The sequence below is a fragment of the Geotrypetes seraphini genome, chromosome 15, assembly GCF_902459505.1.
Source record: "Geotrypetes seraphini chromosome 15, aGeoSer1.1, whole genome shotgun sequence".
Lineage (NCBI taxonomy): Eukaryota > Metazoa > Chordata > Amphibia > Gymnophiona > Dermophiidae > Geotrypetes > Geotrypetes seraphini.
Genome location: NC_047098.1, coordinates 56,603,991 through 56,630,927, shown reverse-complemented (window position 1 = coordinate 56,630,927; position 26,937 = coordinate 56,603,991). Strand labels below are relative to the sequence as shown.

Below are 26,937 nucleotides of genomic sequence, written 5' to 3'. Positions count from 1 at the left end.
AATTCTCCATCTGATATCAGACCAATTATGTCCCATCAGTTGCCAGTGTTTCACCAGAGGAGCTGTGTCTCGCTTCGTCCGTACCCTTTATTTATGTTCATTGAGACAGACTTTTATAGATCAAATAGTCCATCCCACATATATCTTGTCACAAGGGCATTGTATGAGATAGATCACATAAATGGAATCACAGGTGGTGGATGTGGATGTAAAGTATTTCCTCCCAGTATTGGGATGTTTCTAACACTCACCCGTCATAGATAGTGTACACCATTGGCACCTCCCACATACATTATGGGTGCCTATAGCATTCATTCTTTACCATTTCACCAATGTTTCTGGTGCGTTTATATGAAAACAGTGGCAACTCAGGAAACTCAGATAGGACCATTTTTGCTACATGCCAGTGTTTTCTTATCAGGCATTTCAGGAGAGGTGGTACTGATGAAATTAGAGCCTCTATTTTCATGCTAAGTAACTATTTCTATTAAGAATAATAGAGGAATAAAAGTTAAAAGGCAAATATAATGTAAAAGGATAAATGAAATGAAATAAGATTCACAATGAAGTAATAAGTAGTGAAGCTATCAGCTTTTTTAATGAAAATCAATAAAAGATTGGACTGACGAAGACTTTTTGCAGCTAGTAGTATGAAATTCCTAGCTACATTCTGAAGGTCCATACAAAAATAATATATTTAAGGAAAATTTCTTATCTACATATGTGGGGCCGCTGTCAATGAGCGAGCATCACATAGCTCTATATAAAAAGATTTAATAAGACTTCAATATATTCTGTTAGTGCAGCCAAGAGTGGATGGATTTTGTGGCAGTAATTTCCCTATCACATCTTTTAACTTGTGAGAAGGGGCAAGATTAGGTTGGGGGGGGGTGGAAGGAATGTGCAGGGATTTCATCTTTATAATCCCTGCTTGTATGTTCACACACTTATGTTCCCAACCCTAAAGGAAATTCCACGTAAAAGTTTCCCTTTTGAAAATTAGCTTTCACGCCTGAGTACTAAGTGCAATGTACCTGTGGGCCTACAAGCTCTACGTAGAGTTTTACAATTGCTCCTATATGAAAACCTGACTGGCGTTTTTTAAAAAAAATTTCTTAAATTTATATTCTGCCTAAGATGTAAATAACCAGCTAAACTAGAATAGTGTACCTTCCCTAAATTCACAGTTTCTAAACATTTTGAATCAACTAACCACAGTGCATGTGTTTGTATACCTTCAGAATATGTGAAAAATACCAAGGAGTTGTCTCATAAATTACCTGATGAATGGGAACCAAAAGAAACTCTGTGGAATGACGATGTTCCTAAATGGACTTTATTTGAAAATATCAAAGTTCCAAATGTACACTAATATCATCCACATAAAATAAATTCATCCACATAAAAGTAAAATGATCCACATAAAAATCATAAAGGACCTAGTCCGCTAGGGATGCAGGACCCAACACAGTCCACGTTTTGACAAAAAGTCTTCTTCAGGGGTCCCTGGGGGTCCTATAATGATGAATACGTGGGAAAGCTAATATGTGGTGAGCCGGAAGTGAGACACTGCTTGCATTTGCAATACTTTAAATAAAATCCTACTAGACACAGGTAACCCGTGGAGCTGTTTCAGTGTTGGAGTTACATGCACATACCTGGAGGCTCCAGTAATCAAATGCATTGTAGCATTTTGGATCACCAATAAAGCCTTGCAGAGAGCAGCAGACACTTCCAGATAGAGCACATTACAATAATCCAACTTTGTTAAATTCAGATTCTGAACTACAATTCAAAAATTATAGACTGACAACACTGGCCTCAAACTGCTCAACAGATGAAGCTGATAAAAAGATGAACATATCGCCTGCTGAATTTATTATTTATTTTACTATTTATTAAAAAATAATTCTAGACTGTGCTATCCTACAGTTCTAGGCATACACAAACTAGAATCTAAAACAACTCACAAATTCTTTACACATGTCCTTACTGGCAAACATGTGCCCAATAACTCGGCCTCCTCATTTATTCAGCTCTCCACCAATATGAGCTCCAATTTCTTTACATTCAACACTGACTGATTCTCTCATTCAGCTTTCAATCTAACTGATGGTGCCAAGTTCTGCAATGGACTTAAAATCACCTTCACTGCTGTTCCCATGACTTTTTTTTTTAGAGTAGAGTTCACCAGAAGCTTAGTCATGCAGAAAACATCTCCTAGTATTGGAAAAGTGTATGCCCCCCACCCATGGCGTAGTTATGGATGGGCTTAGTAGGCCAAACCATTCTTGGCTCAAGCCCATCCTGTCTGACCCACCAAAATAATTCAGCTAAAGTCACCTCACTCTCTCTCACCCTTGGATCTGGATTGTATTCCCCCTCCCACACCTATGGCTTGGCACCCCCTGATCTACCTCACAAGCTTCACAGGCAGCATCAGCAGCAACGAACATCTACCTACATCAGACCTGAAGCCTGTGAGGCTGGCACAGGCAGTGGATGTGCATGAAGATACTGAGGTACACTGGGGAGGGAGGGGGCAAATTCCAGTTCTGGGGATGGAGGAGAGGGAGAGACATGCAGGACGAAGGCCCATCCAAAATGATGACTGTGCCACTGCCTCCCCCCACCCCACTCATCCAAATGCAGCACTTCTAAGTATGAATATCAAGCAGCCTCTACTTCCCTGATTTAAAATTCTGGCGGGGGTGGGGGAGGAGGCAAATATTTACCCAGATAAGCACCTTGATAACTTAGGATAGAGAAAAAGCTGTACTAAGTTATCTGGATGGTTATCCCAGTGTCACTGCTGAATACTACATTCACTGGGTAACTCTAGGCTCTGCCTCCAGATAGTACCAATGAGGGTAGTCTGCAGTGGTGGAAAATCTAGGTCTAGTCCCGGTCAGCGACACTGATCTAGGTAGTATTTCTATATTCAAAAATTAAGGCAAACTTAACAATGGTGGATTACTTATCTAGGTAGCAAATTTGGCCACATTTAAAACTTTAAAAATGCACCGCGACTAGGTTGATTTGTGGTAAAAGCAAATTTAAACATGTATCTCTCCACTCCTGGCTAAATTTCACTGGCTTCCAATAATCTCCAGGATACACTTCAAATGTGCCTATATAACCTTAAAGATCTTGTTCAGCATTTGTCCTTTATTAATTCCTCTGTCTTGGAATTCTAAAAGACCTGGTCTGGCTAGAACTATGCAAAAATTTAAATTATCCTTCCCTTCACTGAAAGGCATAGCCTCTACTGGTAAATTGGGGAAGTCTTTATCTATCAAAATAACTGAATTATGGAACAATATTCCTCTGTGGTTCTCTTCAAACCTTTCGTAAATATCTAAAAACTTGGTTATTTTCTAAATTGTAAAATTTTCTTCCCTCTATTTTTCTTTTCTATTTTATTTACTGTAAACCCATAAGAACATAAGAATTGCCGCTGCTGGGTCAGACCAGTGGTCCATCGTGCCAGCAGTCCACTCACATGGCTGCCCTCTGGTCAAAGACCAGTGCCCTGAGACTAGCCCTACCTGCATACATTCTGGTTCAGCAGGAACTTGTCTAACTTTGTCTTGAATCCCTAAAGGGTGTTTTCCCCTATGACAGACTCCGGAAGAGCGTTCCAGTTTTCTACCACTCTCTGGGTGAAGAATAACTTCCTTACGTTCATATGGAATCTATCCCCTTTCAACTTTAGAGAGTGCCCTCTCGTTCTCCCTACCTTGGAGAGGGTGAACAACCTGTCCTTATCTACTAAGTCTATTCCCTTCAGTACCTTGAATGTTTCAATCATGTCCCCTCAATCTCCTCTGTTCGAGGGAGAAAAAGCCCAGTTTCTTTAATCTCTCACTGTACGACAACTCCTCCAGCCCCTTAACCATTTTAGTCACTCTTCTCTGGACCCCTTCGAGTAGTACCGTGCCCTTCTTCATGTACGGCGACCAGTGCTGGACGCAGTACTCCAGGTGAGGACATACCATGGCCCGGTACAGTGGCATGATAACCTTCTCCGATCTGTTCATTATCCCCTTCTTTATCATTCCTAGCATTCTGTTCATCCTTTTCGCCGCAATGAGATTATAAAACGAGCATGGGTCAAGTTACAAAACCATACTGTCTATGTAAAGGCCTTTGCTTGAACTGGAGTGGAGAAGGAACCCAGTCAAGTTTTATTGTTATAGAGCTGACACGGTCTATAAACTCAAGTTTTAGTTTAGCTTAAATCTGCCTCTAGGACCAAGGACTACTATCCAAGGAGAAACATAGTCGTACTGCTTATAGCCCATTCCTAATACCAAAGCTTAAAATCAAAAAAGCAAGTCTACATTGGATTGGTTGCCAGCATACTGCAGTCTCTCAGCATTTTAATAGGTAAGCAGACAGACAAAGAAAAGAATGGAAAAAGAGAAACAGGGAGAGAAAGCAAAGCAGTTGACATATGAATTCTAAAAGGCATGGGACATCCAGAGAGCATGGAGTAAATGTATAGAGCAGCGTTTCTCAAACTTTTTTTAAGTTCCGGCACACTAAATGGAACAAATGTTTATCGCGGCACATTACAACTGAAATTATAAAATTGCAAAACCAACAAAAATAAAATTTAAATTTGAGAGTTATTTATTTAAAGTTCTTTAAGCTATGTATGGGCAATTGTAACAACAGTGAAACTAAAGTGGATAGAATTGCTAATCAACGCGGTGGATGTGCTTGTTTTTGAGTGCAAATTAACTCAGTACGCGGCTCGAAAGTCGACAAGCAAACACTCATTTCATCATCCACCCTTTGCAGTTCTCTTTTTTTTCCCCCCAATTTAATTTCTATCACAGCTGAAAATCCAAGTTTGCCAAGATAAGAACATTCAAACAGTAACCAAGCAATCATGTACATGTCATCCATTCTAGTGAATTTTTTAAAAATTAATTAAATTCTGGAATCTCTTGTGGCACACAGTTTGAGAGACAATGGTATAGAACATCTCCATCCAGGGCAAAAGAGAAATGAAGGAAAAAAGGAAAAAAAAAAAAAAAAAAGGGAGGCGAGAGTGAGAGGAGTGGAATGGTGGGGGTAACCTTAGCCACCTTTCTAGACAGAATAGATCAGTGGTCTCCAACCTTTTTTACGTAAAGGGCTGCAATTAGAGAATGACATGGGAACAGAATTTGTCCCTGTCCCATCCCATGTCATACTTTAGTATCTTACTCAACCTCAGTCCTTCTTCACCAGCATTCTTCAATGCAAGGCTTGAGGGTCAGTGGCTCTGCCCATTCATACTTTGATTCTTATGTGAGCCAAGTATAAGATAATGAATCCATTGTGACATCACTGATAAGCTTGGCTCTTATTGGAGGAATGAGACATCATGACATCACAATATCTGCTCTGGATACCAGAGACTATCATTCTCTAATGTCTATCTCAACTTCAGTCTTTCCACACCAGCATTCTTCAATGCAAGGCTTGAGGGTCAGCAGCTGTGACCATTCAGACTTTTTTCCCTCTCTCCTTAAAGAATGACATGGGGATGGTTTCACACGGTTAATTACAGGGGCTTCACTGTGAATACACAAGAGCTCTGAGGGCTACCAGAAGATTTCAAGTTTACACATACTTATAATTTTGTAAACCACCTTGACTTGCTTGTTCAGACTGGGTATTAAATATTAAAAATGAATGCTAATATTGATTCTACAACACTTCAAGGATAGATTTTTAAAACTCACTTTTGGATTGTCAACTGTAGCAACACACTTATGTGATTGTTTGCAGTTACTATATCAATTGGGCAAGATTGTAATTAATGCATTTACAGGACTCAAAGAGCATTTCAGCCCAACTGTTTGAGGGCAGCAATGGAGGACTTCAGGGGCCATGCTTTGGAGACCACTAGACTAGATGAACCCTGCTGGTCTTTATCTACTGTTATTTACTATGGGACAGTTATTCAGAGCTATTTAACTGGACAGGAGAGGCTCCTACCTAGTTACATGGCACTCAGTGCCCTGGCCTCCTATATTCAGTGGCACTTACCTGGCACTGCAGCAGAATATCAGCTCCGACTGCTAAGGTTCTATTTGGTTAATGCCAGGGTGGTCTGTGGGCTGTGCTTGGGAGGAGCTAGTTCTTAACCAGTTAGTGCATGGTAATCTAATCCAATCTATAATTTGTGAGTTGCTCTATGCCTAAATAGGTTCAAGGCGACATACAATTCAAGTGATTGGCAAAAGATAGAAGAAATGGGTGAAAGGAGATATAGCAGGGAAGGAGGGAGGGGGTGACGTCCTCTACGGGGAAGTGTTGAGGAGATATTTGAATTACAATTTACATTGAAAGGGAAGAAATCTGTGAGTTAGAATAAGCTAATGATTGTCAATGGAATATATTGCATCGAAGAGGGGAGTCTTTAGTTTCTTTCAAAATCTGAAATAACAGGGTTCCGTTTTGATATTTGTTCCACTAACCAGTCAAGTAAGTTGCTAAAGTTAGGATAGCACAAGGTTGTCTTAACTGTATCCATGCACCGGTCTGAATACTGACCAGTGTGGTTAGATTCCAGATGGCCACTACGACACGGACATGGATACCCAGACATTGCCTGACATTGCATATCCAGACTCATTTCAGCCTGCGGCGGTCAGCAGCTCAAAAACATCTTGACGCTGTAGGCCGAATATCACCCACTATGTTACTATATCTAAAGAGGTTGAAAAAGTGCTCTCTCGGGTTATAAAACATAATCTCTTCACACAACATGACATCTTTAAGCACAGCACATGGGGAACCCCCTCATCTTTCACCAGCGATTCTTTCACCAGAGACAGATTCTTTCTCCTTCCTCATTCATCTGAGAAGTGTCAGCCTGCGCTTTGTCTACATTTCAAGGATCACAGATCTGGCAGGGCTTAGTGCGCTGCACAGTACTTAATGCACATCTGCACATCTTGAATGCAGGCAGAGATACGCTACGTGATCATTAGAGAGAGGACGGAGCCACTAATTAACTTATCCAGGGCGTTCTCAGAGCCGATGCTAGTAAAGTTCCTGGGAGCCTTCCAGCCTCGGTAATCTATCTTGTCTACTACAAAGCCCAAAAATGTGAAAAGCTTGCTGTTTTAGATTTCCGTGCACCCAGTTTGGGATTTGATCTGCAGCGGCACAGAACCACAGCACCCTTTCTCCCCTCTCACAAGCACAGAAAAGGCCAGGCTACACACATCACCTCAGGCCTACAGATTTTCAAGCAGAAGCTGTTATAGGACAGAGCAGTGATCTCAAAGTCCCTCCTTGAGGGCCGCAATCCAGTCGGATTTTCAGGATTTCCCCAGTGAATATGCATTGAAAGCAGTGCATGCACATAGATCTCATGTATATTCATTGGGGAAATCCTGAAAACCCGACTGGATTGCAGCCCTCAAGGAGGGACTTTGAGACCCCTGAGATACAGGAATGCCATTAGGGGCACTGTTCTCTCTGGGAGCCTCACCCTTTGTAGAGAGAAAAACCTCCTGCCGAGAGCTGGATAAAATAAACCCCTTTGACATCTAATTTGAAAGAAGCAGTATCCAATCAGCAAGAGATGAACCCCTCAATTACAATTTTTATTGATGAAATAGTGAAAGCTAGGGTTATCAGCCGTCCAGATTTACCTGGACATGTCCAGGCATCCAGACGGCTTTTCCCAAAAATCTGCGCATGCACGGATGCAATGGGGTGACAACGCATACATACGTGTGACATCATCGCATCACACCTGCGCATGCGTGGCTCTGAGCACAAGAACAGGTTGAGGGGGGCGGGGCGTGACATGAGCAGAACAGGGAAGGGCTGGGTGGAACCTAGTGAAAGCAATACAAAAGAGGTAACATATAACAACATCTGAGTGAACCACCACATCAGCAAGAACCCAGGGAAAACAATAGCAGGAAGCACTTCAACTGTTTTTTAATTAACAAATCCTTTCCTTCACCCCCCTACAATCCCCCAAGCTACATCCCCAGTCTATCCCAACAACAAGATATGGCATTTCCAGTCTGAGAACACCACCAAAGAACATAACATAGCACTAGGAAGCCTAATTTCTTACAGATCCCTACTCTAACAAGATTAGTAATAATGAACTTAAAAACTTGTACTATATCATTATACTCCTCTCCCCGCCAAGATGGACACTTTAAAAGGGAAAATGAATAGGCGGGAAGAGGGTGCTTATGCTGTTTTAAAAAACTTCCTGTAATTGAATTTTTATGGAGATTGATTGTTTGTAGTAGGATTAAGTAATTATTGCTATACATACTATATATAATGTGACCATACGTCCCGTTTTGAACGGGACAGTCCTGTTTTTAGATCCCCTGTCCCGTTGTCCCCACACACAGCTTCGGGATGCCCAAATGTCCCGTTTTCAGAAAGAGCATCCCGAAGCTGTGCATGGGGACAACGGGACAGGTGATCATGGAGCCTGGGCTCTCTCCCTGATTCCCCGCCGCCGACGCAGCAATAGGGCCAGGCAAGTGCAGCGACTGCACAACAGCCGGCCCAGAAGCCTTCTTCCCAATGTCAATTCTGATGTTGGAGAGGAAGTTCTGGGCCAGCCAGGCAGAGATTGGCTGGCCCGGAACTTCCTCTCCGATGCCAGAATTGACGTCGGGGGAAGGTTTCTGGGCCAGCTGTTGTGCATTCACTGCACTTGCCTCACCTGGCCCTGTTGCTGCATCGGCGGCGGGGAAGCAGGGAGAAATTGTTGTCATCATCAGTGGCGTGGGAGGAGGCAGGAAGAGAGAAAGAAAGAAAGAAAGGAAGAAAAAGTTAGGGGAGTATGGCAGTGGTAGCTTGGGGGTGGGCAGGGAGAGAGAAAGACAGAAAGGATGCACAGTTAGATAGAAGTGCAACCAAAGACTCACCAGAAAACAAAGGTAGGGAAAATGATTTTAATTTCAATTTAGTGATCAAAACTTGTCAGTTTTGAGAATTTGTATCTGCTGTCTATATTTTGCACTATATTTGTCTATTTTTCTATAGTTGTTACTGAGGTGATATTGCATATTTTAAAGTAATCTGTCTTGACCTCTTTGAAAACCCCCCGAATATAAATGATAATTAACATTTTTTCTGCTTACAGTGTGCTTTGTGTTTTTTTTAATCTTATGGTTACCATTATGAATTAATAAGATATTGTGTGTACATGAAAAATGAATGGAAGAAATTGGGACGGGGTAGGGCGGGATTGGGGGCGGGACTGAAAATTAGTAGATGTCCCGTTTTGATGAAAAAAATAAATGGTCACTTTAACTATATACTTTATGACCTTCTTGTTCACCAATAAAGATAGTTGAAAAAAAAAATTGGAACACAGTCATCACACTACCCCAGAACATGTATCCTTTGTTGTTATCCCTGTCACCAACCTGAATCCCTCAGCAAAGTACAAGGCCCATTTGTCCAGCAAACTTCCTGTAGTCTCCTGCCAGGAGCAAAGGCTGCCCCCATTTGCCAGGAGCAAAGGCTGTCCACAGACTGAGCCTTCTCACCTTCTCAGCTTGAGTCGAATTCTGTGACTTTGCTTTAAAATGGCCATTAAGCTTTTCAGGTCATAGTCGGAGGGTTTTCGGAAGCTGAGCCCCTCAGGTAAACCATGCACCGTAAGCCAGTTGGGATCCTTTAAGATCTTCTCGTAGGGCACTGGCACTATGTTGGTTTTCCCCAGTGCCTCACCTGGAACAAAAAGAAAATTAGAAACACACTGTTGAACAGACTGTAAATCAACTTATGGTGTAAAAAAACTTTGCGAGGAGTTTTTATCCAAGGAATTTGCTGTAATAAAAATAATAATGATAAACAGTACTTGAATACCTTTATTTTCATTATTGCCATGTACATGCACATATCAGCGATGAGGGACCTGAAATCAAGTACGATTCCCTTAGCAAATATACCTACCAGTACATCAAAGTCCTTTCCACTGGTAAACTAGCATTTTATCAGCAAAAGTCAAAATTCCAACTATTATTTCCATCATTTTGCCTCACTGTGGTTCATTAGCTCCGCTTACTTTGCGACATCAGCAACATCCTATGCATCTACCATCTGCAGCGCTCTTAAGGGCACTAATTCTGAGGTGGCCCTTAATGTGCCCCTTGGTGGATGATGGGTGGGAAAATATTTATAGACTTATTCAAGGATAATTGGTTTTAATAAGTAGGCACTCTGGCTTATACCTCTTTTGATAGTGTATTTGGGGGGGTGTTGTGGTTCAAGATTAGAAAATAGGTTTGTTTGGGTGTTTTTTTTTTTTTAATATATGTTTATTGAAAGTGAAAAGGGTCACAACCGGTCAGAATACAAACTCAGAAAAAATACAACAGCAGCCAAAAACAGGAAATATACAACAGCGAGTTCTACAAAAGAGCAACCCATGCAAGAGACCCAGAATTACAGTATGACAAAAGGGAAAAACAGGGCTCTGCGCCAGTTGCTAATACCAAAAAGAACGGGAATGGGAAAGAATCAGGAACAATAAGTAGAGTGCCCTTTTACCATTTTTGTAAATACCCCTAAGACAGCCATACACTTCTCATACCACCAAACACACACTTGCAAACACACCAAACTCCACAACTCACACACAATCATGGAACCCAGAACCCCCCCCTACTCCAGCCCCCCCCCCCAGCCCCCCCAACCCCAAGGTAACAAAGAAACCATTAACCAAGCCAGGAAAAAACCCCCGAAAGCCACCCTTCTGTAAAACCCAGAAAAGGTATTCCCAGGAAATGCAGTCGAAGGCCTTCTCCATGTCCAACCCCGCAACAGCAGAATGACCTCCCCAGCCAGCACGGGTATGGATAGCACCCAAGACCTTCAGGGAAAGTTCATAGAGGCATAACACCCTGGTACAAAGCCGCACATACACTTTTTGAACATGGAACTAAAAGGTAAATTCCGCATTGTAGGGGTGCAGCGCACGCCACACATCCACCAGATCTAAATGATGTGTAAGGGAGCAGAAGGCTCCTAAGCACAGTCTTCCTCTTTCTTTCAAGGGCAGCTGCCAACTGAGCTTCTTTGCTATGATGAAAGTCTCAAGAAAACAATAAACAATGGACGCCTACGTCCACTCTCAACACGATGCTGCCAGAGTGGGACATTAGAGTAATTACATGTGAAGATGTCATTGGATCAGCACACTGAGCCCCCCTGAACCCTTCAGGCCCAAGGTTTGTGTAGAGAATGACACGGGGACAAATTTGTCCCCTGTCCCCGCAGGAACTCAATTTCTCCATCCCTTCCCCACAAGTTTCTTCTTACATGACCCTGCCCCATTCCTGTAAGCTGTGCCTTAACTGCACAAGCCTCGAACACTTATGATTTTAAAGTGTTTGAGGCTTGTGCAGATGAGGATAGAACTTGCAGGAATAGGGAAGGGACAGGGGAAGAACTCGCCGGGATGGGAAAATGAGTTCCTGCAGGGACAGGGAAAAATTTGTCCCCGTGTCATTCTGATAATTGGAAAGGGGCTCCAGTTCCTTCTTTTTGCCTACAGGCAAGTCTCTCTCATCCACAAACACAGGACATCACAATAACATTCTATTATCTAGATGAAAACCCTTCAAGGACACATAAAGGTTCTTACTATAGAGTACATCAAACATCTCTTCCACCATCTTCCTGAGCAGATACACATCTGATCCAGGAGATGGTGAGGCTCTCTGGGCACTCTTCCCACAGTCCTTCACCCTGTTGTGTGTTTCAGCATCCTGCTCCTTCCTTTGCTGGTTTACTGCAGAAAAATAAACAGGAGAAGTACAGTTTGAAGAGACATTTTGCCCCTTTCTCTAGTATGAAATAAAGTGCTACAGAGAAGGTGTTGCCAGACCACTACTACGGGCCTTGGGAGTGTAGTACAGTGTCAGACTGGAGACGTATAGGCCTATTTTCAAAGGGCTTAGATGCTGAACTCTTGAGAGTTGCTTCTAAATCGATCTCTTTGAAAATTTACTAGAATATAGCAATCAGAATTAAGATAGCCAGATTGTAATATGTCTACTTCCAATGGTATTTTAGATTACATCATGCTGATGCAGAATCTTTTCTAAAATACCTACAGGAACACCCCCCCCCAGGAGCAGCCAGTTTACAAATATACATATTGAAAAATGAATGGTGTGGACTAGAGAATGACCTGGGGACCGTTTACTGCGGTAAACCATGGTCACCGCAGTAAATCCGCAGGAATGGAGACATTTGCAACTGGTTTACCACAGGAATGGGGACAAGACCTTTTACCACCCCATGGGAGTGGTGAAAAGTCTTGCTCCTGTGGTAAAAAAATTGCACCTGTGTCAGGCTCGGCATCTCCTCCCCAGCTCCTCTTGCACCTATTTTACCTTCAGGAGTCAGCTATGCCATGATGAAGGCAGAAGGAACCCAAAACCAAAGCCTGAGACCAATGTGATTTTTAAATTGTATATTTTGTGATCTCAATATTTCGGATTTAATATATGCATTCTGCTAGAGCTGGTATTAGACATAACTGGGGGCCGCAAAGCCCTGGCTGTGCTTCTTTAGCTTCCAGCTGGCTTAGGGCTCACTCTCTCTGACCAGGAGGCAGTTGCCCTAGTTGCTCTCCCCTAACACTATTCTTGCCATGTGTGACTGAAGTAATCTGTTGATTTTTCTATATAGCAGAATTCTGTAGTAATTTGGTTTGTTCAGTTTTCATAATAGTGGAGGGGATATTTGTGAAAGGGAGGGGAGACAGGGGTTTTGTTGGTCCTTGCTCTGTATTATTTGTGTTTATAAAGTGACAATTGTACAGAATATTGTCTCTTTTTAAACTTTAATAAAATAAGTTCAGTATAAAATCATAACTATTCGAGGCTTGTGCAGATGGGATCTGACAGTTTGCAGGGCGGGGATGGGGCAGGGACGGGCACTGAGCTCGCGGGGATGGGGCAGGGAACAGGGACCAGCTCACAGGGACGGGGTGGGAACGGTGATAAAATTTGTTCCCATGTCATTCTCTAGTCACAACTTTCACATCTAGCTCCCAGTGTTATAAACCTGCATGTGTAGGTGCCACCAACTAAACAGTGAGGCTGCAATTCAAACCTAGTTTTACTCTGAAGGTAGAAATAAACTACATAAGATTAAGGAGGACGACTCCTTTAATCCTTCGTGTAAAGCCATGACCAAAATAATACACGTTTTAAAAAACCTATGCATGCCTTTGAGCTACTATAAAGTCTAAGCTAGAGATTTTCTCCCATACACTGACATTCCCAAACCACAAACCCTTTGAAAGCTCTGCACTCTGTAGATCTCCATATGCAAACAGTGGCTTTCTGAAACTGGTATTTACATGTGTCTGCGATCAGAATGACAGATAAATAAATAAAGCCTGGACTGGATTAGCACAATCCTCATGACACAGAAGCAGTTGGCAACTGTATTCAGGAATTGTCCCTCTATATTGATTATGAGGACAATTATGAAGTTGCCTCAGGAGCTTGCGGATATGCAGGTACAACGCCCAGAAGCAAATAAGGAAAGAGAAACTCGCTGTGGAATTTTTCTTTTTTGACATCATATTAGGCAAATACTGTGGATACAGGCTTATCTGTGGACTTTGCACCTGCATTCCTCCAGGCACTTTCCCTTCACTTTCTGCAGCCCAATTCCTTTCTGAAGATGCCAAAAGTACACATATTGTGAAACAACACACATACTGTGAAGAGGTGGAGAGATTATTAAAAGGGTACCCTAGCTGTCTTAATTAATGCACTAATGCATCACACCTATGTACAGGTTTAATCCGTGAAATACATACTAGAGTATCATGTAGAAAAACAGTGGTAATCATTAAACACATGGCTAAAAGGTTTTGAAAATAGTCTTCTGTATGGACTTCTTATGCCACAGAACTGGTAGCAAAGCTCGTCATAAAATGATGGATACAATCACTGATCCCTATCACCTCCTGCTCAAGTCGACATAACCTTCTTCCCTCTGAAAACAATCCAGAACTCCATTCCTCACATACGAGTACATAACCAGCATGAGATGGAGCTAGGGACATCATCTACCAATGAAAACGCAGGCTCACAGATCCCGAAAACAAAAACTGGTACCACCTACCACAAAACTTTTGGAAGTCTGACCGCAGGTCTTTCCTGGTGTTCATGAAGACTCTCCCTTTCTCTGACCCGGCCACAAATGTGCTCTCATCATACACAGCAATGCAGGCCACCTCGGCATTCAATTTGGAAAGTGCTGAACACTGGAAAGAGAGTTTAATGGCGAGAGAGGAGCAGTTTATCACCAGGAAAATGAGCCACTTATCAATTTACATTAACATTATCTGTAAATGCTAATCCTGTCCCTGGCATTAGGAATGCTTCTGCTCTGTTTAGGTAAACGGCTAAAAACTGCAAAGTTAATGTGCCTACCGGTGCCTAAAAAAAGGCGCCTGAATTGTACCTCTGCAGGTGCTTTAGGCCACCTAATGCCACTGTGGGCATGGCAAACACCGGAAGTGGCATTAGGTGGCTTAAAGTGCATGATTCACTTCAAAGACAGGCACTGGAAATGTGGGCCTGGAAAACTCTGGCCTACATTTCCTGTGACTTCCTTTACTGGAAGTGTGATTCTGTACCCAGTACCATTGCGTGATTGACACGGAATCGGCAGTCGCTTTTAAAGCCAGTAAAGGCTCACATGCTCATTTTTGGCAATGGCCGTATGCTAATGGCAACATTAGCACAGGAAAATCCCCACCAAAAAATTGGAAACGCAAGGAATTGCCCAACTAAATCAAATCATCACATGCAAAATGAGTAACCTCACACTTCAAGCAAATCACTTTGATATCGTGCAATAATGTGAAAGTAAACCTCCAACACCCAGGCACTATGATGATAATCTTGTGCCTTTACTGGGGTAATGTTTCTTCTCATCGGTTCACTGCAATATCACATTAGGAAGCTGTTGTTATATCAAACTTGTGAAATTAAATTAAATTGCAAAACACTTATGTTCGTCCGGATGGTTCTACTGTTTCACTAATCAAGCTTCATCAGGGGTTAGTGTCAATTCAAACAGCAGTGTTTGCTTGCTCTTCAAAATTTCATATAGCAGCTTCATTGCATGGTTCACTTAACCAGGTATCAGATCACCTAATATTCCTAATGTGAACCGAGAAGAAACATTACCCCAATAAAGGCACAAGATTTTCATCATAGTGCCTGGGTGTTTAAGGTTCACTTTCACTAGCGTTATCCCCGGACAGGTCTCCTTTTAAGGACATGTCCAGCGGTCCGGATAGCTTTTCAAAACCCAGCACTTTGTCCGGGTTTTGAAAAGCTTCTGACGTCGGGACGGCATCTGCCAATGCGTGTTGCGATGTCACGCACACAAGAACGGGCTAAGGGGGTGGGGCTGGGGACGGGGCTGGGGCGGTACAGGGCGTGATGCGGGCAGAACTGAGCAGGCCTGGGGGGGTGTGACCATGGGTCCTTATTTTCCTTCAGGAAAATCTGGTAACCCTAACTTTTACATTATTGCATGATATCAAAGTGCTTTGCTTGAAGAGTGACATTGCTCATTTTGCATGACAAAGGAACAGGAGATACCTTCCCGAGTCTTGGAAAGCAATAAACAATGAAGGTGACCTTCAGTACTCAATCACTTTATGGTGTTTCGGCCCTAAAAGGTCTGTCTCAAGAGTCTGAATGATTGGGAAGTGATTATTAAAAAGTATCGCAGACGATCAATGCATATGTTGTAGTATGTAAAACCAATATTGACTTCATTTTCTGAGCAGAGTGACGGCTCCATGCTGAACAACTTGATTGTTAAGCCTTGTTCCATCATAAATAAATAGAAGTCATTATAATGGTTTTACATACCACAACATATGCATTGATCGTCTGAGATACTTTTTAATAATCATTTCCCAATCATTATTCAGACTCCTGAGGCAGGCCTTTTAGGGCCAAAACACGATCATGTTGAGTCTTATTACACACTAAAGTGACTGAGCACCGAAGATCTCCTTCGTTGTTTATTTCTCATTTTGCATGTGAACTTTAGCACATGGCTAATAATATGGAAAATGGAGAATCAGCCATTCTCCAGCTGTGGTAAAAATGGCCTTAGCCATATAAGTGCAAGCTAAGGCCACTTTTCACAGCAGCTTAGTAAAAGGAGCCCTTAGTCAAGACCATTTACACCTGCTCTATGGCTGGCATTAAGGCCCATATTCTAGAAATGGCGACTTAACTTAGGCGCCAGTGGGCGTCTAACCAGTGAAAAACATCATTTAAACAACATTTTAGACCGATTTTCAAGTTACCTACCAGCGCCTAAAAAACTGGCAATGGCGTCAAGCCTCCGTAGTCGCTTTATGGCACCTAATGCCACTGTGGGTGTGGCTAATGCCGGAGGTGGCATTAGGCGCTGTAAAGCACCTACGTAGACGTGATTCACATCAAAAGGTAGGTGCCGGAAATGTAGGCCTTGAAAGCCCTGGCCTACATTTCCAGCGTCTATTTTTCCCAGAAGAGTGATTCTCTACAGCGCCATTGCATGATTGGCGGCCACCAAAAACTGCACCGTTTACAGAATCCGGGGCTGAGTGCTCATTTAGCTGTGTATATAGTTGGCTACACTAGATTTTTATAAAGGAAAGTTGGCGCCTATGGTCCTTCATAGAATAGGCTTCTACCAGGTGCCCTTTTATAGAACTGCCCCCTTATTAGGAGGGCAGTTTTATTAAAACTAAATTACTGCACTTAAAATACTGCTTTACCTGCCAAAATGTTTTAAAATTTCCTTTTAAGGTCTCATCTGCAAAAGTAAGAGGGGTTCAAAAATGTAGGTACTGGAGAATATTATAATGGAACAGAATCAGCTAGCCCCTCCCTCTTCACTCCAGCTACCCCAAACCTAACATGGCCTAAGAATTTTGCAAAACAGAGGCCTAAGAATTCTAGTTGATAAAAAAAAACCCAATCTAAGTCTTATTGAACATTTGTGAACAAACTCTTGCTTTCTCATTGGTTTACCATCTGGCACTACCATATGTACATCAAAATGTTTTTTGTACAATCTGTTATGGGAACAGAATGATCTTCTCATTTATGTAATTTTGAGACACAATCACAGTGGTAATCGCTAAAGTATAGCAGGTCACCCACACTTGTGGTTTATGCGACCAGCGGTGTCCCAAAATCAGCAAGCTTGACCACAAGAGCTGTGTGCTTGGTATGCCAATTATATTGTATGTGTGTATGGCTTTGAGTCGACCATCGACCCATGGCTGCATGCATAGTGAGGAATCATCCTTGTAATGTTTCAAGGCAGAATACAGGAATGGTTTGCCATTGCCTTCTCCCATACAGTGTGTGGCTCCACTATGTCGCTGCTGCCCAACATAGAGCCTTGCACCTAGTATTCCCCAATGGTCCCCCATCCAGGTACTAGCAGGCCTGACCCTGCTTAACTTCTGATGGCAAGAGTGGGCCTACCCAGGGAAGCCAGGCCTTAGGCGCCACTTAGATTACAACTGCCAATATTGTATACCACGTTGCTCTGAGAGCATCACAACTTCAGATTACCAAAGACACATGGTGCAATATATCAAGTTTCAAGTTTTATTTAAAATTTGAGATACTGCCCTAAGCCTAGGGTAATAGCTATCCAGGTGGTTTATAAAGAAAAACATTATGGTTCAGAGACATTTAAAATTTTAAAAAGGAGGAACATATAATATAGAAAAAGTAGGAAAGTACAGGAATTACTTTACCAGTGAAGAGTATGCCATCCAGCAGATAGAGCCCGTGTGCCGAGAAGCACAGAAAACCTAATTTCAATATAGAGTGCATCTTTGAATAAGTAAGTTTTCAATGCTGAATGAAATTCTGAAAATGTCTGTTTTAATCTGATGTCAAGGGTAAGGCATTCCAAAGAGATAGTCCTATAATACTGAAGATACTTGAGCAGGTTGAATCATAGCATATTTGACAAAGAGAGGGAATATACTGTATAGTTGATGTGATTGTGATCTAGTTTGTGTATATGGTGTCAAATGTCTAGAGATAGAGAGGCAAACCTGAACGATGGATCTTATACACACTAGAAAGCAATTTGAAGGCGATTCTATGAGGAGCTCAGCCATAGAATCTGAGTGGTAACACAAACTGAGTGGTAACACAAACTGTTTTCCTAAACCAGCTTCGTGAAGATTGTTTTAAGGGTTTTCATATTTAGACACATTAATTTTTTGAACACAGTAGACCCCTAATGAAGGCATATCTGCCAAAGCACAGCCCGTGCTGGGTCATTTAATAAAGAGAACTCTTGTATCCCATTCTGCAAGGCCCTTGGTGCACTTTTTTGCTTCAGTACTTGGCATGTACTTACACTCCCTCTTCTTGCTGCTTTGTGAAAGCTAAAACTGTCAGCGTTTTACACAGCAGTCAACTTTTTGTTAACTTGAAAGGATCGATAAAATAGTGAAGCTTTCTAGAACCTAGTACTTGTTTTTTCAAGAAAGACATAAATTTAGCATTTCTCATGAAAGAGTGGAAAGTCCCAATTCTTCTTATTCAACGTATGAGATAATTGTACCCAACAGTAAAATTGAGAGCAACTGAGTAAAGGTTTTTAGAGATAACATAAGAACATAAGAACTGCCATCTCCGGATCAGACCTTCGGTCCATCAAGTCCGGCGATCCGCACACGCGGAGGCCCTGCCAGGTGTACACCTGTCGTAATTTATGGTCCACCATATCCTTATATGCCTCTCTTAAGGAGATATGTATCTAGTTTGCTCTTGAAGCCTAGGACGGTCGATTCCGCAATAATCTCATCTGGGAGGGCATTCCAGGTGTCAACCACTCTCTGAGTGAAGCAGAACTTCCTGACATTAGTCCTGAACCTGTCCCCCCTTAGCTTCATTCCATGTCCTCTAGTCCGATGATTAGATATTAATTGATTTATAAACCATATGTTGTTACGTGCTTTCCATTCTGGCCAGTTGATAGGTCTTTTTAATCTCATAATGTCTTTGTTGGACCAAATAATAAAATTATTCTTTTTAGAAGGTTAAGATGATAATTTATTTGATAGCCGAATAAAAGCAGACATTGTGGCAATAGTGACATTATTATTTTTAAGGGTAGGTGAAGAGTGGTAATATTTAAGGGAACCTTGCTATTCATTTCTTGTGAGCCAAGAAGGAGTAACTAAAGAATATATTGCAGGATTTGTATTCAACCATCTGTAACCTTTCCATCTGTAATAATAAAAGCAGCATGATATTTGGGAAAGTCAGGGAAGTTTACTCCACCTGAGTTTTTTTGAAAGTTTTAAAGTTCTGGCAGCTATATCAAGTTTATTATTAGGTGTTTTTATACCGCCTATCAAGGTTATCTAAGCGGTTTTTACAATCAGGTACTCAAGCATTTTCCCTATCTGTCCCGGTGGGCTCACACTCTATCTAATGTACCTGGGGCTATGGAAGACTGAATGACTTGCCCAGGGTCACAAGGAGCAGCACGGGGTTTGAACCCACAACCCCAGGGTGCTGAGGCTGTAGCTCCAATCACGGCGCCACACACTTTGATTTGGACTTTGATTTCCAGAGGATAGCAAACAACATTTTGTCAATAGTTTTGAATAAAGGGCCCCTTTTTACAATGCCGCAGTAGCGATGCTGACTTAATAAATGCACCGAAGCCCATTCCCTTTGGGAAATGGTGCATTTACCACGGCAGCATCGCTACTGCAGCTTTGTAAAAGGGGCCCAAAGAGTTGGAAGGTCAGCCAGGAGCATGCTTAAAATTAGTCTTAGGTGCTATGGTCACCTTTATTGCCTCCAATCAACCCCACCAAATCAAAGTGAGAGTGGACTATTTAGAAAAGGTCCGTTTGATGTTCTTGATTATCTTCCAGACACAGCATCTAAGCTCAGGATTTCCAAAACCTAGACAAACTGCTGGGTTTTGGAAGTCCCTCCAGGCACCCGGACAGTCCTCTAAAAAAAAAGACATGTCCGGGTTTTTCCGGACATCTGATAATCCTAGCCAAATATGAATAATGAAAAATATTATTCAGCCAAATGCAAATAATGGGCCTTGAGATTTAACATAACAAATAATAAAAGAAGCAACATGAAATCAGAGATCAATGTTTATTTCAGTAGGACTTAGCACAGTAGAGCCCCGGATTATTTGGATTCGGCCAAATACAAATAATGTATTCAGGGCTGAATCGAATACAAATATTTGGTACAGCCCTACTTAGTATTTTTACTAACCATTGAATCTAAGGCTGATATTAGGCTGCTGATAATTTCATCTTTTCCTGGAAAAACTGGAATCCTATGATCATGTCTGAAGTTATTGGAGGTTCCTTCCAAGTGCTTCACTACCAGGGCCATGGTCACCTAGAAGAAATCACAAAAGCAAGTGTTGGTTATTCAGTTCTAATGCTGCACCCTTTTTGCAAACATATAGCTCACAAATTAATCTTCAGCCACATATTTGAGGTTAATTTCGGCAGTCGATGTCTTTTCACATTCACCTGATTTCCCACTTTTTCTCTCCTGCCGTACTTGAGAAGTTTTCCAGCACTTCAGACTGGAAGCTTGACAACCTCACATTCCTGTAAGTAGGTCGCTATTAACGTGCTGGAGCAGAGTACTGTAGGGAAAACAAGCAGCCATCAATCAAAGCACTCTGTTTGATGGCTCCAAAACCCTCTGCAGGAAACTGGCAAACTTCCCAAAAAGGAGCAAGGAAATGCTTTGCCAGTCACATTGGTATCTGGTTTTCAAAAGATTTGCCCCAAACAAGGTCATAGAAACATAGAAACATAGAAAGGTGACGGCAGAAAAGGGCTATAGCCCACCAAGTCTGCCCACTCTACTGACCCGCCCTATCAAGTCTGAGTGTCTTACTAGGCCTCTGTAGGGATCCCACGTAGATGTCCCAGGTCATGACTGTATCCCCCTCCCACCCACTCTATTCTGCACGCCCCATGTTTCGGTCCTCTGAGTACAAGCTAACCCAGTAGGGAGACCTTCCACCAGGTTACCCGTTGATAATTAGGGCACCATGTTTATTCTTTCCAACATGGAGCAAGTTGGAAAGAATTACAGAAAAGTGACTGAGAAGATTGGTTGGTTGGTTTGTCCATCTGGGGGGAAAATAACTCGCCAAAGATTTAATGGAACGGGCTGAAACTGCACACTGAAAAAACCAACCAACCAGCAAACAAAGAGAGACACGATTAGTCCAAATTGGACCAAGGATTTCAGAGAATTAGACTCCCTCCCCACCCAAATAAAATGTCTCATACATTTCTATGGGAACAAGAATTCCAATTTTGGTAGCATTTTTTTTTGGTTTGTTTGTTTCTAGCATAGGAAATCTAACAGAATAGGGTGAAACCTGGCATTTTAGAAAAAACTGGTAAAAAAGATATATTGAGTTCCAAAATGGGCCACATCAGATGGGGGGGGGGGGATAACAGAGAAATATGGGCCATCAAAGGTCCCCTCTCCTCCCCCAAAAATGTCCCAAGCCATTTCTATGGGTGCAGGGAAGGATGAAACTTGGCTTGTGAGAAAAACTGGTAAAAGTACAAGTTCATAAATGGGCTAAGGTTTCCAGAAAAAATAAGCCTCCCCCCCCCCAATGGCCCAATGCATTTCTATGGGATTAGGAGTTCCAGCTGTTGTAGACAACACACACTTTAATACAGCAAGCCTAACAGTTAAATAAGTCTTCCTTTCAAACTGCACCTCCCTGTTCTCTACTATTCCATCACCCAATCCATCACCACATAAACTATTTCCTGCATCTGCCCCACCACTTCACAAACTGTTTCATTACACACTGTCTCACCCCAAAAAACTACCCCTCTGCAAACTACCCTCAAAGCTTTAGTGCATCAACCCCCCCCCACACACACAACAGCCCCACTCCATGTACTTTACCCCAAAAATACAACCACGTAAAAAAATATCATCCTACGAACTGTCCTAGCCATCTCCCACAACCTGTCCCACCTCAGATATTCCACCCCAAAAACTACCCCATGAACCCATAAAACTGTTACCACCCCTAAAAAAAATACTATCCTACAAACTGCCCTCACCCCAAAACTCTAATGGTCCTACCCCAAAACTCTTCCCCCTACAACTGTCCCACGAAACCACAAACTGTTACTACCCTCAAAAAACAGCCCCATCACCTAACAATTTGCCTTCACATCCATAAACAACCCCCCCACAAATGGCCCTATCCCCCAAAATATCCCTCTGCAAGTACTTCAACACCCCACAAACCAATCAGTAACAACATGTACCTAACACTGCTACAAAAAGGGCAGCACTAACACAAATAGGCAACCACAATTTGCACACATCCACATGCATATCCCCATACATTCAGGTTTATTAAAAAATTTGATATACCGCCTTATTCAAAGCGGTTTTGCATAATATAAAAACAAGGTGTAATAAGAACGTACGTTAAAAACAAATTACAAACAATGCTACAAACAATCAAATGCACTGACAAAACAGTGTTCCCTCTAAGCTGCGCTGGCGTGCGCTGGCGCACAAAATATTGCATCGCAGCGCACAAGTTTACGTCACAGCGCACGGCGTACGGAGATGGCAGGGCGGCGAGAGGAGAATCGGGCGAGTTGGCGCTGGCGCCCGATATTTGTAGCGCACAGCGAAAAAAATTTTGCCCACAACACCCGCCCGCTTAGAGGGAGCACTGCTGACAAACATTAATTTACTGATACAAAATGGAGAAGGGCAGAAATGCAATTTGTATAAAGAGAAAGAGGGGGCGAGGGACCAAAACAAAAAGAAGGGGAAAAAATAAAAATAGTCTAGAATAATGTAAAATAAGCTAAAATGATTAATAAATGGCAAGGAACAGATTTCCATTACTGTCCTTAGAAGGACTATTATACACCGAATGCATCTTTAAAAAGAAAGGCCTTCAAGTTACTTTTAAATTTATCAAGGGATGTAATTTCTCTTATATAATTTGGTGCTGAATTCCAGATGGTAGTGGCCATGACAGAAAAGATGCTAGTGCACATAAGTGTTAATGTATCTTAAAGAGGGGATGGATAGCAAGTTTTGATTAGATGAACGCAATGTACGATGGGGGGTATGGGGAAATACATACATATATAGAGGTATTAGAAAGAATTACATGAACCATGCTCTGCATGTTTATCTTGCTTGTTTTATGAAACGAGGCTGACTGTTACAGAGGCATCTGGTAACTGATCAGAAGCATAGGAGTTGAACTTGTCTAGAGTGATTGGGTAATACCAGAAATGCAGAACAATATTTATTGATCCTTAAACAGCAGTAAAAGACCCCAGGCTGATGCTGAGAACCAACACAGTCAATAGTTAAACAGATGATTTGGTTGAAAGTACACATCAATCCATCACACATTAGACTTTTCCAAATACCACATTTAGCTATGAACCAGGGAAATTTTATAAACAGTAGCCCATAATTATCTCCAGTTTTTCTTCAGGCAAAAAAACAAATTCCTTTCTGAGGCCTTAAACAACAACCACAGTCCATCATACTACCGAAGGCATATTCTAAAACGAAGATAAACACCCATTCTGGACTTCCAACAGGACCACAGCCACAACAGAGTTATCTACCAGCCTTATCTTCTTTCAGGTAATTTGCTGTCCTTCAGTTTATCCATTTTGACTTTTTTAGGAGTAGCTAAAGTTTTAAATTCTGGGATTTGTGTTTTGACTTGGAAGCATCAGGGTAATAAAACCAAGAATTCTGGGATGAAAGTGATTACAAAATAAAGGCCCACATCAAATTTTTTGCATTATTTTAATCTGGAGATCTAACAGCAGGAAAAAATCTTTTTGTTCTCTTGACTTACAGCAGGAAAAGAAATTTTAGAAGAAAAAAAAAAAAACATACGAGGGTAGTTTGAAAAGTTTGGTAAAAAGCAAATTAAACAACATCGAAGGCTATACACTTAGCCCGGCAAGCTTCCATTTTTTTCATATTGTAGGAAAAATAGCATACAATAAAATTGGAAATTCGCTGGACTAAGCGTATAGCTGTCTATGGAGACTGCATTGTTTAACTTGCTTTTATACCAAAGTTTTCAAACCACCCTCATATAAATATTATATCTTGACAAAGGACTTATTCTCCAACCAGAGCCCCTCTAGAGGAGCAAGTTGCAAGGGCAAGTAGTGGTGACAATACTTGGTGCTTATAATCTAAATTTGGGCCTACTTTCTGTACTTTTCAAAGCAAAATCAATTCTCATGCTGCTCTTTTATTCAATTAATCAGGCCTTGCATTTCTTTTTTGCACTATTTGAAGTCTGCACACATATCTGTTTTTACTCATAGATACAGTAACTTCATCCCTATATTCCCAAATGGGGTCTCTTATAGCCTTCTGCCCTGATAGGTTTTACCTTCTATAATTTTCCCAGAAGACTGTAAAAATCAATGTTTGCTCTCTCTGTAATAAGATTCATTTTATTTCTGACCTTACTCAGTATTCACATCTTAATAGCCTTTGCTTTACAGAAACCAGGCTCATAGCATTGCCTTGTCTGGCAGACTGACCCCTTGCAATATATGTTGGAACACATTGCTGGGGTCATGCGCCATCAATGATGGCACTGAAGACAGAAATGATTGGGCATTAACTCCTGCCTTTAGAGGTGGGTCTGGATCAGGGGTGTCGGGGGGGGGGAAGCTGGGTAGAGAGGAGAGATGCTGGACTTGGTGGGAAGGGGGAGAGGAGAAGAAATGCTGGATCTGATGGGGAAGGGAAAAGGAGGAGGAAGAAAAGAAAAGGGGGGAAGGGAAAGGGATTGTATTCTGCCTTTTTGTGGTTACACATTCAAATGGTTTATACAGGTTCTTATTTTGTACCCGGGGAAATGGTGGACTAACAGGGAAATTCTATAACCAGCACCTAAACTTAGGCATCCTGCCAATGCCTAAGTTAACTGAAAAACACTGTCAAAAATGCCGAAAAAACAGCAGCACCTACCGATGCCTAAATAAAAGGTGGCTGGCATCACAGCTGGGTAGCTGCTTTAGGTCACAGAATGCCAAAGTAGGCGTGGCCAACGGCAGAAGTGGTGTTAGTCGGGCTAGAGCAGATACCTAGCCGCAATTCACGGCCCAGAAAATCCTGGCCTACATTTTAGCTGCCTATCTATACCACCGCAGGATCCTAAAGTCAGGCCACAGCAGCCATAAGTTGATCGCAGTAGGAGAAGTTATCCCCAGTCAGCTGAGCTGGCAGTGCACCCTAAAGCCGTGGCTTCGGGGAGTCAAGTTTCAAGCTTATTCGAAATTTGATGAATCGCTTATACATAAAATACTAAGCGATGTACATTAAAATCCAAATTTGAATGTATGATAAAATACAAAATAATGATAACAAATAAAATACTAAGCGAATTATTGTAAAATCCAAATTTGAACGTATATTAAGATACAAGGTAATAATAATAATAATAAATTAAAAAAAGAGGCACATCCTGTAGGAAATCAGCCAGCGCAGATGACACTCCTCCTGGCCGGCATCTCTCCTCCTCTCCCCGCACCTCCTGGATCCCTCCACCAAAGCGGGTTGTAGCCAGATGGCCTCCGCGCACTTCCAGGTGCCTTCTGGCTGGGACACTGTATTTAATGTGCCGCCAGCCAAAAGGTTTGCGAGACACTGCCATACACTTTATGACAGAGACTACAGACCAATTATGTAGCTGCTCTCTTGATTGACTCCATCTTGTTTATATCTTTTTGAAAATGCGTATTCTAAATGAGGCCTCACCAGAGTCTTATACAAAGGCCCTGTTGCCTCTTTTTTTTCCTGCTGGGCATTCTTTTCCCTATGCACCTGAGCATCTTTCTGACTTGTAAAGTCTATAATCTGTTATTGAGAAAGACATGGGGAAAACCACTGTCTGCCCTGGATCGGTAGCATGGAATGTTGCTCTCCTTGTGCTAGTGACCTGGATTGGCCACTGTGAAAATGGGCTACTGGGCTTGATGGACCTTTGGTCTGACCCAGTAAGGCTATTCTTATGTTGTTACATGAGCCAAGTATAGGACAATTTAAGCCATTGTAACATCACTGATGAGGCATTGGTGGAATGAGGCATTATGACATCACAGTCTCAACTCTGGAATGTTGCTTTCATTGGGGTTCCAGAATCTTGCTATTCTTTGAGATGCTGGAATGTTGCTATTCTTTGGGTTTTGGCCAGGTACTAGGAACCTGGATTGGCCACCGTGATAACGGGCTACTGGGCTTGATGGTCCATTGGTCTGATCCAGTTAGCCTATTCTTATGTTCATACGTGAGCCAAGTATAGGACAATTAAGCCATTGTAACATCACTGATGAGGTTGGCTCTGAGGCACTGTGGAATGAGGCATTATGACATCACAATCTCAGGTCTGGAATGTTGCTCTCATTGGGGTTCAAGAATCTTGTTATTCTTTGAGATGCTGGAATGTTGCTATTCTTTGGGTTTTGGCCAGGTACTAGGAACCTGGATTGGCCACCCTGAAAATGGGCAGCTGGGCTTGATGGACCATTGGTCTGACCCAGTAAGGCTATTCTTATGTTCTTATGACACCCCTTTCTTACTCGTCTCTGCCTCAACACGGGCCGTGTGAGCAGCCTGGATGAGAGTCCACCTTACTGTGCTTTCTCTTCCCCTCTATCTTCTTTCCTCACCAGTAATTGTCTTGATTATACGCACCCAATTCCTTACTAATTAATGTATGTAATCCACTTAGACATTTTTTATTGATAGGCATGATAATAAATTCTTTACTAAACTTGGAAACTTGAAGAAATGTAATTAAAAT

At 42.0% G+C, this 26,937-nt stretch overlaps 1 protein-coding gene across 7 annotated transcripts in view; it reads right to left on the bottom strand.

Annotated features, from left to right (window-relative positions):
- GTF2IRD1 (GTF2I repeat domain containing 1) overlaps positions 1–26,937 on the bottom strand; it is a 224,296-nt gene that overhangs the window by 121,346 nt on the left and 76,013 nt on the right. For 6 of the 7 annotated variants that reach the window (XM_033922239.1, XM_033922236.1, XM_033922237.1 and 3 more), the window contains exons 2-5: positions 20,331–20,459; positions 14,149–14,290; positions 11,645–11,791; positions 9,543–9,726 (exon numbers count right to left, since the gene is read on the bottom strand). In XM_033922239.1, coding sequence (XP_033778130.1) covers positions 9,543–9,726; positions 11,645–11,791; positions 14,149–14,290; positions 20,331–20,453 — 596 coding nt within the window. In that variant the 5' untranslated portion in view covers positions 20,454–20,459. Of the gene's footprint in view, positions 1–9,542; positions 9,727–11,644; positions 11,792–14,148; positions 14,291–20,330; positions 20,460–20,596; positions 20,716–26,937 lie in introns of all 7 variants that reach the window. The other variant, XM_033922234.1, reaches the window with a different exon arrangement.